Raw genomic sequence first — 14,311 nt, 5'->3', positions numbered from 1 at the left:
CAACCAGATGCCTGTGGCAACCCCACAAGTTGGCTGTGAGCACAACATCGCTCTGCCCACCTGTGATTTCCAGCAAATGGTATTTAGAGGCATGACTCCGACAGTGGAATTGGTGGCTAGTAGCCTTGTCCATGAGTTTGTCTAATATACTTTTAAAGCCATCAAAGTTGGTGGCCATAATTGCTTCCTGTAGGAACAAGTTCTACTAAGCACTGCATGAACAAGTACTTTATTTTATCCTTGAATCTTCCAACATTAGCTTCTCCCAACAAAAGCTTTTGGATGTCCACAAATTTCTCCATGCCATGCACGATTTTCCAAACTGTTACCATGTAACCTTTTACTAGCCTTGTCTCTAAAAAGTCTGAAACGCTGCAAACATTTGACTAACAAACACATTTTTGCAAGCAGCGTTCCCTTATAAAATGCATTTTGTATATTCTTTTAACGAACATTTGCCTGTGTATTGTGCATATTTCCAATAGTATATGCACCTTTGTATACATTGTTTTGTTGAAGAGGTAAGGTAAAGGTAAAGGGACCCTTGACCATTAGGTCTAGTCGTGCTCGACTCTGGGGTTGCAGTGCTCATCTCGCTTTATTGGCCGAGGGAGCCGGTGTACAGCTTCCGGGTCATGTGGCCAGCATGACAAAGCCGCTTCTGGCGATCAGAGCAGCGCACGGAAACGCCGTTTACCTTCCCACCGGAGCGGTTCCTATTTATCTACTTGCACTTTGACGTGCTTTCAAACTGCTAGGTGGGCAGGAGCTGGGACCGAGCAACGGGAGCTCACCCCGTCGCGGGGATTTGAACCGACGACCTTCTGATGAGCAAGCCCTAGGCTCTGTTGTTTAACCCACAGCGCCACCTGCGCCCCTTTTTGTTGAAGAACTTCATCACAAAAAGTGTGAATTTCGAAGGGTAACTGGTTTGATTGAAGTGTTGTTATAACAAGCACTAATTAGGTCAAACAAAACCAAATCCCCCCCCCCCGCTCTACGGAAACACAGCCCCCAGGTGCATACCCACGGTCATTGAAGTAAAAAATAAATAAATGCATCAATGGTTTGACTTGGTCTAAGACAATGTCCTTTGCTCCTGATCTGGACAATCAATACTAGGAAGATTGAAGATGTATTTGTAGCTGCCACCCTTGTCCATGTGATGCAAGCCCACAAGGTATGGGCCTTGCCCACCTACACCACAACATGATTTATGGGAAGTTAGCAAGCCAGCATAATATATTTCTAATACCCCAACACACGGTGCTGAGGTGGGGTTCACATGCATCACATTGTATCTGGTCTATCTGGGATACTTTCAATTTCATCCTAAGCGTTCCATATTGGCAGAAGTTGCTCTCCGATGAATACCAAATCTGAATGTTTTATTTTCTCTGCAGACCTGAATGACTGTGTCAGGTGCCCAGATGACTGTTATCCAAACAAGGACCAATCAATCACAATGCATTCCAAAGACAATAAGCTTATTGTCTCTTAAAGAGCCTCTGGGGATGAGCTTGGCAGTTTTTGTTCTTTTCTTGTCTCTGCTAACAATATTGGCCACAGCTATTTTTATTAAGCACCAGGACACACCCATTGTCAGAGCAAACAATCGGGACCTCACCTACAGTCTCCTCACTTCTCTCCTGCTTTGCTTTCTCTGCCCATTGAAATTCCTCAGCCCACCAGAAAGAGTGGGCTGCCTGTTCTCAAAAGTTTCATATGCATGGATTAAAGCGCCCAGGCCAACCCAATCCAAATACCTCCACAGATAGCATACCAGATGAAGGTGGTAAGGGGCACCACACATGCAATATATGTAACATGGGGTTCACACACATTGCATTCTGTCTGGTTTGTTGGGAAATACCTGGGATACTTCCAGTTTCATCCTTAGAGTTTCATATTGGCAGAATTTGTAGTTGCTATTTAACACATGATGAATCTGCATCTGATCTGATCTTTTCCTTTTTTACCTCAGACATGATTGACTGTGTTGGATGCTCACAAGATCACTATCCAAACAAGGACAAAACACAATGCATTCCAAAGACAATAAGCTTCCTGACTTATGAAGAACCACTTGGGTTGAGCATAGTGTATATTTCTCTCTTTTTCTCTCTGATTACAATTTTGGTTCTAGTAATCTTCATTAAACATTGGGACACACCCATTGTCAGAGCAAACAATCGGGACCTCACCTACACTCTCCTCACTTCCCTCCTACTCTGCTTCCTCTGCCCATTGATCTTCCTCAGCCCACCAGAAAGAATGAGCTGCCTGCTCCGACAAATGGTTTTTAGTGTCATTTTCACAGTGACCGTTTCTTGTCTGTTGGCCAAAACCATCACGGTGGTTCTGGCCTTTGTGGCCACCAAACCAGGATCCAGAATGAGGAAATGGGTAGGGAAAAGACTGGCAAGCTCCATTGTGATTTCTTGTTCCCTTATCCAAGCAGGCATTTGCACTGTGTGGTTAGGAATGTCTCCCCCATTCTCTGATTCTGACAAGCACTCAATGATGAGAGAAATCATTCTAGGTTGCAACGAAGGGTCAGTTGCCCTGTTTTACTGTGTCCTGGGCTACATGGGCTTTTTGGCCATTGTCAGCTTTGTTGTGGCCTTTTTTGCCAGGAAATTGCCTGAGAGCTTCAATGAGGCCAAATTCATCACTTTCAGCATGTTGTTGTTTTGTAGTGTTTGGATCTCCTTTATTCCAGTGTACCTGAGCACCAAGGGGAAATACATGGTGGCTGTGGAGATCTTCTCCATCTTGGCCTCCAGTGGTGGGATATTGTGTTCCATCTTTGCTCCCAAATGCTACATTATTATTCTGAGGCCTGACCAGAATATCAGAGAGCAATTAATTAGAAAATGAATGAGAGAAAGCAATATTTTTAAATAAATAAATAAATAAATAAATAAAGCCTTCTTCCAATCATCCCTTTCTAAGCAATTCTCTAGGTACTGTATATTATGTCATAAACGGTATAGAAACATCCATGTCCAATATTACACCACCTATACTTACATAGCAGTAAGTCCCATAAAAATATGCTGACATATCAATAAGAATGGTATGTTTGCAAAAGCAAGAGGCCTATTGATTTCTCTCGTGTAAAAAGAAGGAGGGAACAAAAAGAAATCTAATGAATGAGATGATGAAGCTCAAAAGGAAGTATAAAAGCTTTCTCACAACAATAATATACAGTAAAAGTAATGAGAATTATTAGAAAAATTGAGGATATACTGATCAATGAAGACACCTCACTCCTAAATCAGCAAACAGGACACCTCCCCCAATAAATCAGAAGTGATAATAGAATAAATTTTAAGATATATATTTTTCTTTTTTAATTGCTAAACCAGTGAGTACAATAATCAACATATACAAAAGAAAATTATGTAATGTGGTAAACCGTGACAATATCGTCTGTTGCTTACTACAAGGAAATAGAACACTATTTCTTATTATGGAGACTTAATGAGGAATTCCATAGCAAGGTATGCTGGGAGGAGCAGGGTTAGTATCCAGGGGATCCCCATCTGTACAAGCTGCTTTTGATGAAATGTCACAGACATACTTTACTCCATTATGTTGCTGTTCCTCACACAAAAGAACCTCATATGTAATTATCACAGTTGTCATTACTGAATCTCCTTTGGATAAGGTCCCCATAGATATTCAGAGAACACAAGCAAAAGTCTTTAGAAAAACCCTCCCTGCCATTCCAAGCAAAGGGCGAGGGAAGAGTAAAAAACTTGATTTCTGCTTTTCTCTGGAAGAGTTGTTAGACAGGATTTTAATCTGTTTGTTGGTAGATAAGTGCTGTTTTACGCCAGGGCACAATATTGTAGTGAGGCTGGTTCTGAAGCTAATTTCTCAGATGGAAATAAGGGTGTCAGAAAAGAGAAAACATTTGCCTCAGCATGCTGGTGTTTATTCTGCCCATTCTCTTCCTTTTGCCACATACAGTGTGCAAACATACGACTAGTTGCACAATCAGTTATATGCTTAGGATTCCGCATGAATACTACTGGCCTGGTGACATCATCATTGGTGGACTTGCCTCTCACCTCTTTGTTGCTTTGGATAAAGAAGACTTCAATGAAATGCTAGCCACACATCAACTGCTCAATCTCTTGTAAGAACTTCAAATATCAAATCACCAGATGATAAAGAATCATTCCTCAGCTCTAAGTATGCTTACTCAGAAGCAAGTTCCACTGATCTAAGTGGGATTTACTTCCAGGCGGAGGTGGGGGGGGGGAGAACATTTCCAGTAGTTGAGGGAGGAGCTGGCACTGGATGTTTTGCTGCTGTGGAAAAAACTGAAATGTCTCCCAACCCCGACACCTTCCTGATTGAAGATCAATGCCCATTGCCTGCAAGTGCCAGAGAAAATGATAATGATTGTGGTGGTGGTGATAAAGTTAAAAAATATGGGGAGGGAGAGCAAGAAAAGTATAATAACGAAAATAAATTACATCCTTCTTCTGTGCAAAGCTACATGCAGCTTTATGTTTGGGTTGGCTGAGAGGAGGAAAGTGACAGAGATATGTGAGTGGGGGGCGGGAGGAGGCACCAAGAAAAGAGTGAGAAGGGGCTCATTCACACTTACATTTTGCCCTGAGTTTTCTAGGCAAAGGTCTGCTCTTTAAAGCTCCATGTCTGGAAAGAACAGGCAAAATAGTGAAGGGGTTGAAGCCACTCTCCTATAAGGAAAGGTCGCAACATTTGCGACTTTTTAGTGTAGACAAATGGTGAGTAAAAGGAGATATGATAGAAGCGTATAAAATTATACCCGCTGTGGAGAAAGTGGATAGAGGGAAGTTTCCCTTCCTCTCTCATATGACTAGATTATTATTATATTTTGTCGTCCCATGAAGCTGAATAGTGAAAGATTCAGGGCAGAGAAAAGAAAGTGCTTCATCACACAGTTAAATTATGGGATGTGTTGCCACCAGTTGTGGTAGTGGTGTCCAACTGGGATGGCCCTAAAAGAGGTTTAGGCAAATCCATGCAGGATAGGACTATCAGTGGCTACGAGATATGATTACTGCATTCTAGATCCATTGTTGGAGACTATGTGCATCTCTTTACAAGTTGTTAGAAATCGTATGTGGGTAGAGCGCTGCTGCACTCAGATCCTCCTTTTGGGCTTTCCATAATTATCTGGTTGGCCACTTAGAGGACAGAAAGCTGGACTAAATAGGCCTTTGTAATGGTACAGCAGGATTCTTCTTGCTTTCACGTTCTTTGGAAGCTCTGACCTGCTCCACAGTGTGCTGGGGTGATAGGTAGGGGTGGAGAAGGAAACAGAAATCCTCCTTCCTCTGTGCTCTTCTTTAAGCCCTGCTACCATTATTCCATCCAGATTTTAAAGTGTGTAAAGAAAATAATGCATTAGCGATGAGATAGGAAGCCCTTCTTTGCTCTGAATATTGAATTGCAACTCGAAAGAGTTTTAAATGAAGATTCTTAGAAGCCCACCTCTCTTCTGAGGTGGTGCTTTTTTAAGAGTCCCAAGTGTTCTTATTTAAGACAGGCTTAGAACGAAGTCCTCGTTAAAAATGTGTCACAGGTCTGAAAATGATGAGTCTTTAGAAAGTGTCATCAAGCACATGTAAGACCCCAAAGAAAATATCAGTATTGCCTTATGAGGGGTGGGGTGGGGGAATTAAATTCAGCTCACATTTTAACATGAACCTGTCAAAATTTGTGTGCTCCAAAACAATACAAGAACCAAAATACAGCCATCTTTCAAAATTCACACTTATCTAAATTTTGCAACGTGGTTCTCAAGTCAAGTAATGTATATAAAAATGCATATAACCAGGGTAAAGTGTCCACAAAATGCATATATTAGTGAAAGTAGCACACAAAAACACATTATTTTAGGGGGAAATGTAAATATGTGTATATTAGGCAAAATTGCATAAAATTTGTGTATTAGGAGAAAATTGCACTAAAATGCTGAAGAATCTTCATGAGGCCTTAAACCCCCCCCCCCATAGTATATATCCCAAGGATACAGCATAAAATTCTCATTGCAGTGTGGTGCCAAAGAACTACCAGCATATTCTGGCCTTGGCCTTTGCTGTCAAGGAGATCAATGAGAACTCCAAGATCTTGCCTAATATCACCTTGGGATTCCACATCTATGACAGTTACTTCAATCAAAGGATGACCTACCTGGCTGCTCTGAACCTTCCCTCCACACTTATGTCCAACTACAAGTGTAACACCCAGAGACATCTGATGGCAGTTATTGGGGGACTAGACTTTGATACCTCCGTCTACTTGGCAGACATCTTGGGCATCTACAAGATCCCCCAGGTAAGATACTGCCTTGGGGATTTCACACTCATCCACCATGATCTTTTCTATCCAGAGGTTCTGCACAATAGGTTTTGTGCAATAGAGAAATAGTTTGTTCAATGTCTGGATTCCAAAACATTCAGGGCTTTAAAAGTCAGTATCAGGACTTTGAACTGAATCTGGAATTTGGACCATATGTCAAAATTGTGCCAGGTGCCTCTGTACCAGGTTACATGCTGGGGTCCCCTAACCGAACTGAAAATCAGGGTTGAGCAATTTAATACGACTCAGGGAGTACTGCATGGATTGGTGGGACATTTCTGCAACCTATCATTAATTGGGGTATACCCAGCCCACTTTCCCCTCAGCTATGTGGTTCTCTGGCAGCACCCTCCAATCTACCTCAGTTCTCCGGTACCACCTGCCCCATCTCTCTAAAGTGTGTAGCTCAGAACTGGGTTTCTGCAATACTCATTGGCTGGTTAGGCCTGCCCCCTGGGAAATCCCTGGACCCAGGCCTGCCTGCCGTTGGGCCAACCTGCAGGCAGGCCTGCAGTTCTCCACAGGCGGCCTCCAGATTGCTGACATGGGGCCAAGGCCAGGCTGCAATGTAGGTAAGTGGACTTTGCCTAGCCACCTTGCAAATAAATCTGAATGAATGCTAAATAAATAGCTGACATCACGTAACTGCCCCACAAATGTTGTGAAAACAAATCATGGTGAATATTCAATAATAAGATTATCTGGAAATGCCCTCAGACCAGTGGCTGTTGGCTTCTCATCCTTTCCCGTCCCTGGCATGCTACTATGTCACTGCCTCATAGGCCAGAGAGTATAAGGAATATGCATTTGTTAGACTCCCTTCTCCATGGGAGAGTGAGGTAATGATAACTCCCTACTTGTCATTACAATTGTCTTTGCCATGACACCCGCTAGAGAGGCACATACCAATTCCTTCTACTATATTTATGTCCCTTTATTTTCTTCTAGCTCACTTATGGTTCCTTTGCTCCAGAGTATGCTGAACAAACCCAGTCCACTCCCTTTTACTGGATGGTGCCAAACGAAGCCCATCAGTACACTGGGATTGTTGAGTTACTTTTGCACTTTGGTTGGACGTGGGTTGGGTTGCTCGCTGGAGATAATGACAGTGGAGAGAGATTTGTTCGGACCCTGAAACCTCTGCTCTCCCAGAAAGGTATTTGCTTGGCCTTCTCAGAGAAAACTCTGAAAACCACATATTTGACTGAGTATTACGCCATGTATTTCCAATGGATCCAAATCTATCATGTTGTTATGGAAAGTAAGGCCAAAGTTGTTGTTTTCTATGGAGAAACCAAGTCCATGCTTGGCTTGCAAATAATGGTAGCACTAGGCGAAATGGAAAATGTGACCACGACAGCTGTGGGCAAGGTGTGGATTCTGACAGCACAGCTGGATTTCATAGCATTGACCTATCAAATGAGCATGGATATGCAAGTCTTCCAGGGTTCCCTCTCCTTTGCAGTTCATTCAAATGTGGTACAAGGATTCAAAGCCTTTCTTCAGGTCCAAAATCCTTTTGAGGCAAATGGAAATGGCTTTGTCAAGCAGTTCTGGGAACAAGCATTTCTCTGTTTATTTCCAAACTCCAATACAGAGGAGCAGGCCAGTGGAATCTGCACTGGAGAGGAGAAGCTGGAAAATCTTCCTTCGTCTGGTTTTGAGATGAGCATGACTGGCCACAGCTACAGTCTCTATAATGCTGTCTATGCCATAGCACATGCTCTACATGCCATGTTCTTGCCCAAATATAGGGCAGCGGTGGAAGGAGGGATGCAGGAGCTTCAAATGCTGCAGCCTTGGCAGGTAATGCCTTCCATGAGATACAATTTACTTGACATGGACAGTGAACTGGAAATTAGTGTAGATTACCACCCAGCACTCCGATCGGATAAAACAAATAATAAAAAACATAAACACCCCAGAATTGACATTTAATTTGTCCATCCATGCTGGATGTTGGTTAAAAAAAAGACATTGGATAGGAAAACATTATTTTAAGCAACCTTGTGCTCAACATTTGCTTTTGGAAAGTGACAAAACTAATACAATTATTAAATCAAAAGTAATTACGGTACCCCTTGCAACAAAGGACTAATCCATGCTGCCATTTAATGTAGATAGTAACCTTCCCGCACCTCCATTAATTCTCCGCTACCCATATGACATTCTTCAAATCACTGTCATCCCGCACTTCCCTCCATCAGTCTGGACTTTCTCATTGTATGGATTATTCAAAAAGAAAATGGCACGAGAAATTCTGGATTGAGGGAGGGAATGTTGAAGAAGGTAGTGATTTTGAGGAAAGTAGCTTTGGATACCTCTAGATTCTCACTTTTTCTGAAATTTGTTTGCACAAAGCTTATGTAGTGGTCACTTCCCCAACCATTTTCAAAACCACAAAACATGTGACAAAGCGCTTTTATTTCTGCAAACCTAATATTCTGGCATGTGCATGGTATGTGCAGAAATTCACCCCAGAAAATACTGACCATTTGGAGGCATTACTTCATAGTTTCTGTTTTCCTTTCAATGCAGATCCATCCCTTCCTTAGGAGTGTCTCCTTTAACAACTCTGCTGGAGAAACTGTATCTTTTGGTGAGAACAGGGAAGTACAAACTGGCTTTGACATTACTAACATGGTCACTTTTCCAAATAACTCCTTCATGAGAGTCAAGGTTGGAAGGATGGATTTGGACGCTGCCCCAGGTCAGGAATTCTCCATTGATGACAACCGAATGGTGTGGCACAGAAGTTTTCACCAGGTGGGGCATAATTCAATCATCCATGAGATATAGGAAAACAAAATATTACGCACTTATAGATCATCAGCCCAGCACATACCTGGTTTTCTAGCCTCATTCAAAACATTTTCTTCTGGATTACATTAGATGTGCTTGCTGGATCAGGCCAATGGCTGTCTGTGGTAAACCCACAAGCAGGAACTGACTACAAAAGTGCTCTTTCCTCTTGTGGTTTTCCTCTTGTGGCTTTTCAGGTTCCTGAAGGGGGCTAAAAATGGTCAGTTTGGTCCTGCCTTTGGAATAAGTACTTTAGTGTCTTCATACTTCTAGCTGTGCGTTGGAAAACAGAAGGCAAACATACTATTAATTTCTCTGTGCGTTTATTTAAATGGGCAGGTTCCACCCCTTTCTGTGTGCAACCCAAGTTGTCCTCCTGGTTCCAGCAAGGAGAAGAAGGAGGGGGAGCCATTCTGCTGCTATGATTGTGCTCCTTGCACTCAAGGCAAGATTTCATCCCAAAAAGGTAAGAGACATAAGTGGTATACTTTTCAAACTATATGTCATCTTAGAAGTTGTTGAAAAGATTAAGCAAATAATTGGTACATATTGTTTGATTTGAGAATGGCAGCACACATTTTTAGAGAACTACACATACTACACATAATGCTTTGATGGTGTTTCCTGCTTGGCAGGGGGTTGGACTGGATGGCCCTTGTGGTCTCTTCCAACTCTATGATTCTATACTACAGGGCAACAGTATTTGGGTTCATATGTTGGTGAAAGGAGTGAAATTTAGATAACCTTCCCATTCAAAGGGCAACAATATGAAATTTCTCCTCCATCCCTATTGGCAGAGAACCCTCATAATAATAATAATAATAATATTTATTATTTGTACCCCGCCCATCTGGCTGGATTTCCCCAGCCACTCTGGGCGGCTTCCAACAGAAATCAAATACAAAAATATCAAACATTAAAAACTTCCCTAAAAAGGGCTGCCTTCAGGTTTTTTCTGAATGTCAGGTAGTTGTTAATCATAAAGGAATATGGACCTTTCTTAACAAGGAAAGTTTTTATAACCCAAGATCTCATCTTTGTCAAGAGATTAAAATGCAGCAATCAATACTGAGGTACATGGAGCAGTGAACTGACTTAGTATAAGACACTTTCCTTAGCTCCTGTGCTGAACAATTCATAGAAGGATGGTTTCTATTTATAGTTACCCCTATTGACCAACTAAATTGCACAATGTAGTTTATGTTGGTGACAAGGAAAAAACAGGTATATAAAGGAGAATGCCAAGATCCAGGTATGGGGCAAGTACTCTTTGGTTAGAGAATCCCAGCAGAGATTTAAAATCAAAAATATTAAGAAAAGTAAAGCATGGCAATATAAGCTGTTAGAGCTTTAAAATATGCCCTTCTAAATTCTTTCCAAAAGACCACACACTGGTAAGTTAAAAATTGGGTTACTACTATTAAAATATAAAGTTCGTGTGCTTTTCCACACATCAGTAAGAAAACCCAGGCGGTAAAACTTGGATTAGCTACAGTAATAAAAGTACATAAACTATTTGTATAGGAGGACAAGAATGTCTTGTAACAGCCATGCAGTCTGAGCTTGGAGCAAGCAATTCAGACATCATCAAACTCTGAGCTTCTAATGTAGACTTAGGACTCGGAGTCTTGATTATCTAGTACTTGCCAAATTGAGCTAAGCCTGGCAGGACAGCTTACTCTATGGTCTTAACCCCTTTGTTCATTAATTAGACTTAAGCCTGACTGGTTATTCTACAGCTTCTGGGGAGTTAGCAAGCCAGCACAGAACACCCCAAATAACCCATCACACAATGCTGAGGTGGGGTTCTCATGCATCACTTTGAATCTAGCCTGTTTGGAAACTTCTGTGATACTCCTAATTTAAACTGAAGAGATACAGCCAACATTAGTAGCTGCTCTGCAACATATCTGAAATCTGAGTGTCTTTCCTCTCTCTCCAGACATGGATGAATGTGTTGCGTGCTGTGAAGATCACTATCCAAATAGGGACCAATCACAATGCATTCCGAAGACAATCAACTTCCTGTCTTTTAAAGCGCCTCTGGGGATAAGCTTGGCATGTTTTTCTCTTTTTTTCTCTTTCCTCACATTGGTGGTCCAAGCCATCTTCATTAAACATCAGGGCACACCCATTGTCAGAGCAAACAATCAAAACCTCACCTACACTCTCCTCACATCTCTCCTGCTCTGCTTTCTCTGCCCATTGATCTTCCTCAGCCCTCCAGAAAGAGTGAGCTGCCTGCTCCGACAAATGGCTTTTGGCCTTGTTTTCACAGTGACCGTTTCTTGTGTGCTGGCCAAAACTATCATGGTGGTTCTGGCCTTTGTGGCCATCAAACCTGGATCCAGAATGAGGAAGTGGGTAGGGAAAAGACTGGCAAGCTCCATTGTGATTTTTTGTTCCCTTATCCAAGTGGGCATTTGCACTGTGTGGTTAGGAATGTCTCCCCCATTTCCTGATTCTGACAAGCACTCAATGATGAGGGAAATCATTCTAGGCTGCAACGAAGGGTCTGTTGCCTTGTTTTACTGTGTCCTGGGCTACATGGGCTTTTTGGCCGTTATCAGCTTTGTTGTGGCCTTTTTTGCCAGGAAACTGCCTGAGAGCTTTAATGAGGCCAAATTCATCACTTTCAGCATGTTGTTGTTTTGTAGTGTTTGGATCTCCTTTGTTCCAGTGTACCTGAGCACCAAGGGGAAATACATGGTGGCTGTGGAGATCTTCTCCATCTTGGCCTCCAGTGCTGGCTTACTGGGCTCCATCTTTTCCCCAAAATGCTACATCATTTTGTTGAGACCTGATCTGAACAGCAAGGAGTGCTTAAAGAAGAGGAAATAATAAATTATCCTATCATCACTGTTTTTTGTTCTAGTAGAAAATGGGCAATATAATTTCTCATTATCCTTATTATATAATTATATTGTGTGTGTTTTTAACAATTCTCTGTGGTCTCTGTGAGACAGGGTTCCCTAATATTTTTGGACTCCGTGGTGCATTTGGAAAACAAGCTGCAATGGATCTCCTTGTTCCTTCCAAATCATTTTTAAAGTAAGTAAGGTTTCAGTTTCAGCTGTTAGTATCATGATAAACAAGTTTCATTTATTTCAGTAGTTGCAGATAATATTTGCTAGACCATTTGTGGGGTTGATTTTTACTTAAAGTTCAGTAGATAACAAAGTTAGTGTTTTTAATGCCCTTATATTTATAAGATGGTAAGTTTCCGGCCATGCCCACGATCAATGGTGGTTGTTCGCAGCACGCCAGGTGTTGTGAAGAAGTTCAGGCATGGGAGAGGTAGGAAATGAGGCATTACTGTAAGACCATAATGGGCTCTTGAGCTCTTGAGTGCTGGATTCATGAACACAAAGAGGTAAACACCATGCAGGATACAACAGGATTTAATTTGAGTTGCATATGCAAAGCAAAAGGCACAGGGCGAAAGCCAGTCTGCGCAATAAGAGACTAGCGCGTGTTCATTATATAGATACAGGGAAACCGAAAATAGAAACCGAAAACAGAAACTTGGCTCAGGGTTCACATGTTCTCTAGGAGTACATCCTCCCAGAGCCTCCCTCTTTACCATCCAGTCTGGAATGTGTACCTGGCTAGCTTCGAATGTGTACTTGGCAGGCTTCCCAGAAATATAGCAACATCATCCAGTAAGCAACAAACAGATCCCATTGTCTATTGAAGGTTGAATCTATCCATAGGACATGTGTGACTGCCTAATCAGCAAGAAAGCATAACTTCAATTAACTGGCAATAATACTTATTGCATTAGGTAAGAAATACAAAGGCATAAATCAATAATTCCCATGCAGGGGAATGAATCTACTAACTATGAAAATACCTTACAATAAATGGACTGAATATAAATATATTGAAAGAGAGCCATCTAAACTCTCCCTTCTTGCTAGCTACATACCAAATGTCTATGTTCTCGGGCACTGCGTTAAGAAAGCGCTCAAAGGCTGTGAGGCCCCCCCTGCTCTATTCATGTCAATTCAACGCTATTTCTCTTTCAGAGGCTTATAGAAACAATGCATAAATGTGTGTAATTAATACATATCAATGGTATATGCAGGTACATGCAAAGGTACATACTTCTACAAGCTTGATGCTTCTAATTAATAAGACTCATTAAAGGCTAAATCATAATTAATATTCCTTTCTGACAAAAGGGCTCTCCTTCCCCCTCCCTTGATGCTGTTTCTGTGTTAACAGGCAAGGTGCTATTTATTAATAAACTCTAAGGCTCATTGTCTCAGACGGTTCTTATCATAGCCTCGAAGCAGCTGGCTGGTTTCCCAGAAATTCTTTAAGCAGCTTCAAGGTCTCTGCAAAGGGGCCTCTCTTATTATTAGCAATACAGAGAAATACATTAATGCACAATGCTGTGAACAAATAACCAAGCTAAAGAAAGCATTTAAAGGCATTAAAGATTTAAAGCAATTATAATCAATATGGAATAATTAGCAATATGGACCTGTCCCCTTCATTACTGCAAAAAAAAGGAACAACAAGAGAAGCAACACAGCAGGTCTGGAACAAAAATGAAGATGAAAGAGTACACATGTGAAATGGATTATAAATATATAAGATATAACTGAAGTTGCTGTTTGTAAGGTGGAAATTAGACAGCTGGAAGAACAGCTTAATGACAAGTGAAGGATGTCAACTGGAGACTAAATAAGAAAGGAAGCAGCTAAAGGGGAATATGATTGCAACAGGAGCTGGAAACCTGATTTTAAGAAATTGTATTAAATTAAAATAATTTGGTTCCATTTGTAATAATTTATAAAATTAAGGGGGGGAAATCATTTATTTATTTATTTATTTAATCCCTGATATTTTATATCATTTATGAATACAACACACCTTCATATTACAGTATATTATGATATTTTAATTTTAACTTTTTTCTTTTTTTTCTTTTCGGGTCTATAACTGCATAATAAAGGACCTGTATTTTCAGTCCTGTAAAGAGTGTGTAATTTGTCCCTCCTCTCTGGCTCTAGGCCTAAAATCATGGAAATCACACCCTTTGGTGGTGCACGCACACACAAATATGCACACATACACACTTCTATGTGCGTTTGCGTGTGTGATTGAAGTGGTATATTAAAAAGTGTCTGCATTT

General features: G+C 41.2%; 2 protein-coding genes across 2 annotated transcripts; both read left to right on the top strand.

Annotated features, from left to right (window-relative positions):
- Window positions 1-1,986: 1,986 nt before the first annotated feature.
- Window positions 1,987-8,736, top strand: LOC117057960 (vomeronasal type-2 receptor 26-like). The gene is made up of 5 exons (XM_033168799.1): window positions 1,987-2,861; window positions 6,060-6,342; window positions 6,869-6,938; window positions 7,964-8,172; window positions 8,728-8,736. The coding sequence occupies exons 1-5, from the start codon at window positions 1,987-1,989 to the stop codon at window positions 8,734-8,736; spliced, it is 1,446 nt and encodes a 481-aa protein (XP_033024690.1).
- Window positions 8,737-11,328: 2,592 nt separating this feature from the next.
- LOC117057959 (vomeronasal type-2 receptor 26-like) lies at window positions 11,329-12,009 on the top strand. The gene has a single exon (XM_033168798.1). The coding sequence runs from the start codon at window positions 11,422-11,424 to the stop codon at window positions 12,007-12,009; it is 588 nt and encodes a 195-aa protein (XP_033024689.1). The 5' UTR covers window positions 11,329-11,421.
- Window positions 12,010-14,311: the final 2,302 nt, after the last annotated feature.

The sequence above is a fragment of the Lacerta agilis genome, chromosome 14, assembly GCF_009819535.1.
Source record: "Lacerta agilis isolate rLacAgi1 chromosome 14, rLacAgi1.pri, whole genome shotgun sequence".
NCBI lineage: Eukaryota > Metazoa > Chordata > Lepidosauria > Squamata > Lacertidae > Lacerta > Lacerta agilis.
This window is presented reverse-complemented; position numbering and strand designations above follow the sequence as displayed.

Bases quoted from the DNA above. Each gene is read 5' to 3' on its own strand.
- LOC117057960 (XM_033168799.1), top strand. From the start codon at position 1,987: ATGATTGACTGTGTTGGATGCTCACAAGATCACTATCCAAACAAGGAC. The intron at 2,862-6,059 runs GCAATTAATTAG...TTCTCATTGCAG, and splicing joins CCTGACCAGAATATCAGAGA to TGTGGTGCCAAAGAACTACC. The intron at 6,939-7,963 runs GTAAGTGGACTT...ACTCCAATACAG, and splicing joins AAGGCCAGGCTGCAATGTAG to AGGAGCAGGCCAGTGGAATC.
- LOC117057959 (XM_033168798.1), top strand. From the start codon at position 11,422: ATGGCTTTTGGCCTTGTTTTCACAGTGACCGTTTCTTGTGTGCTGGCC.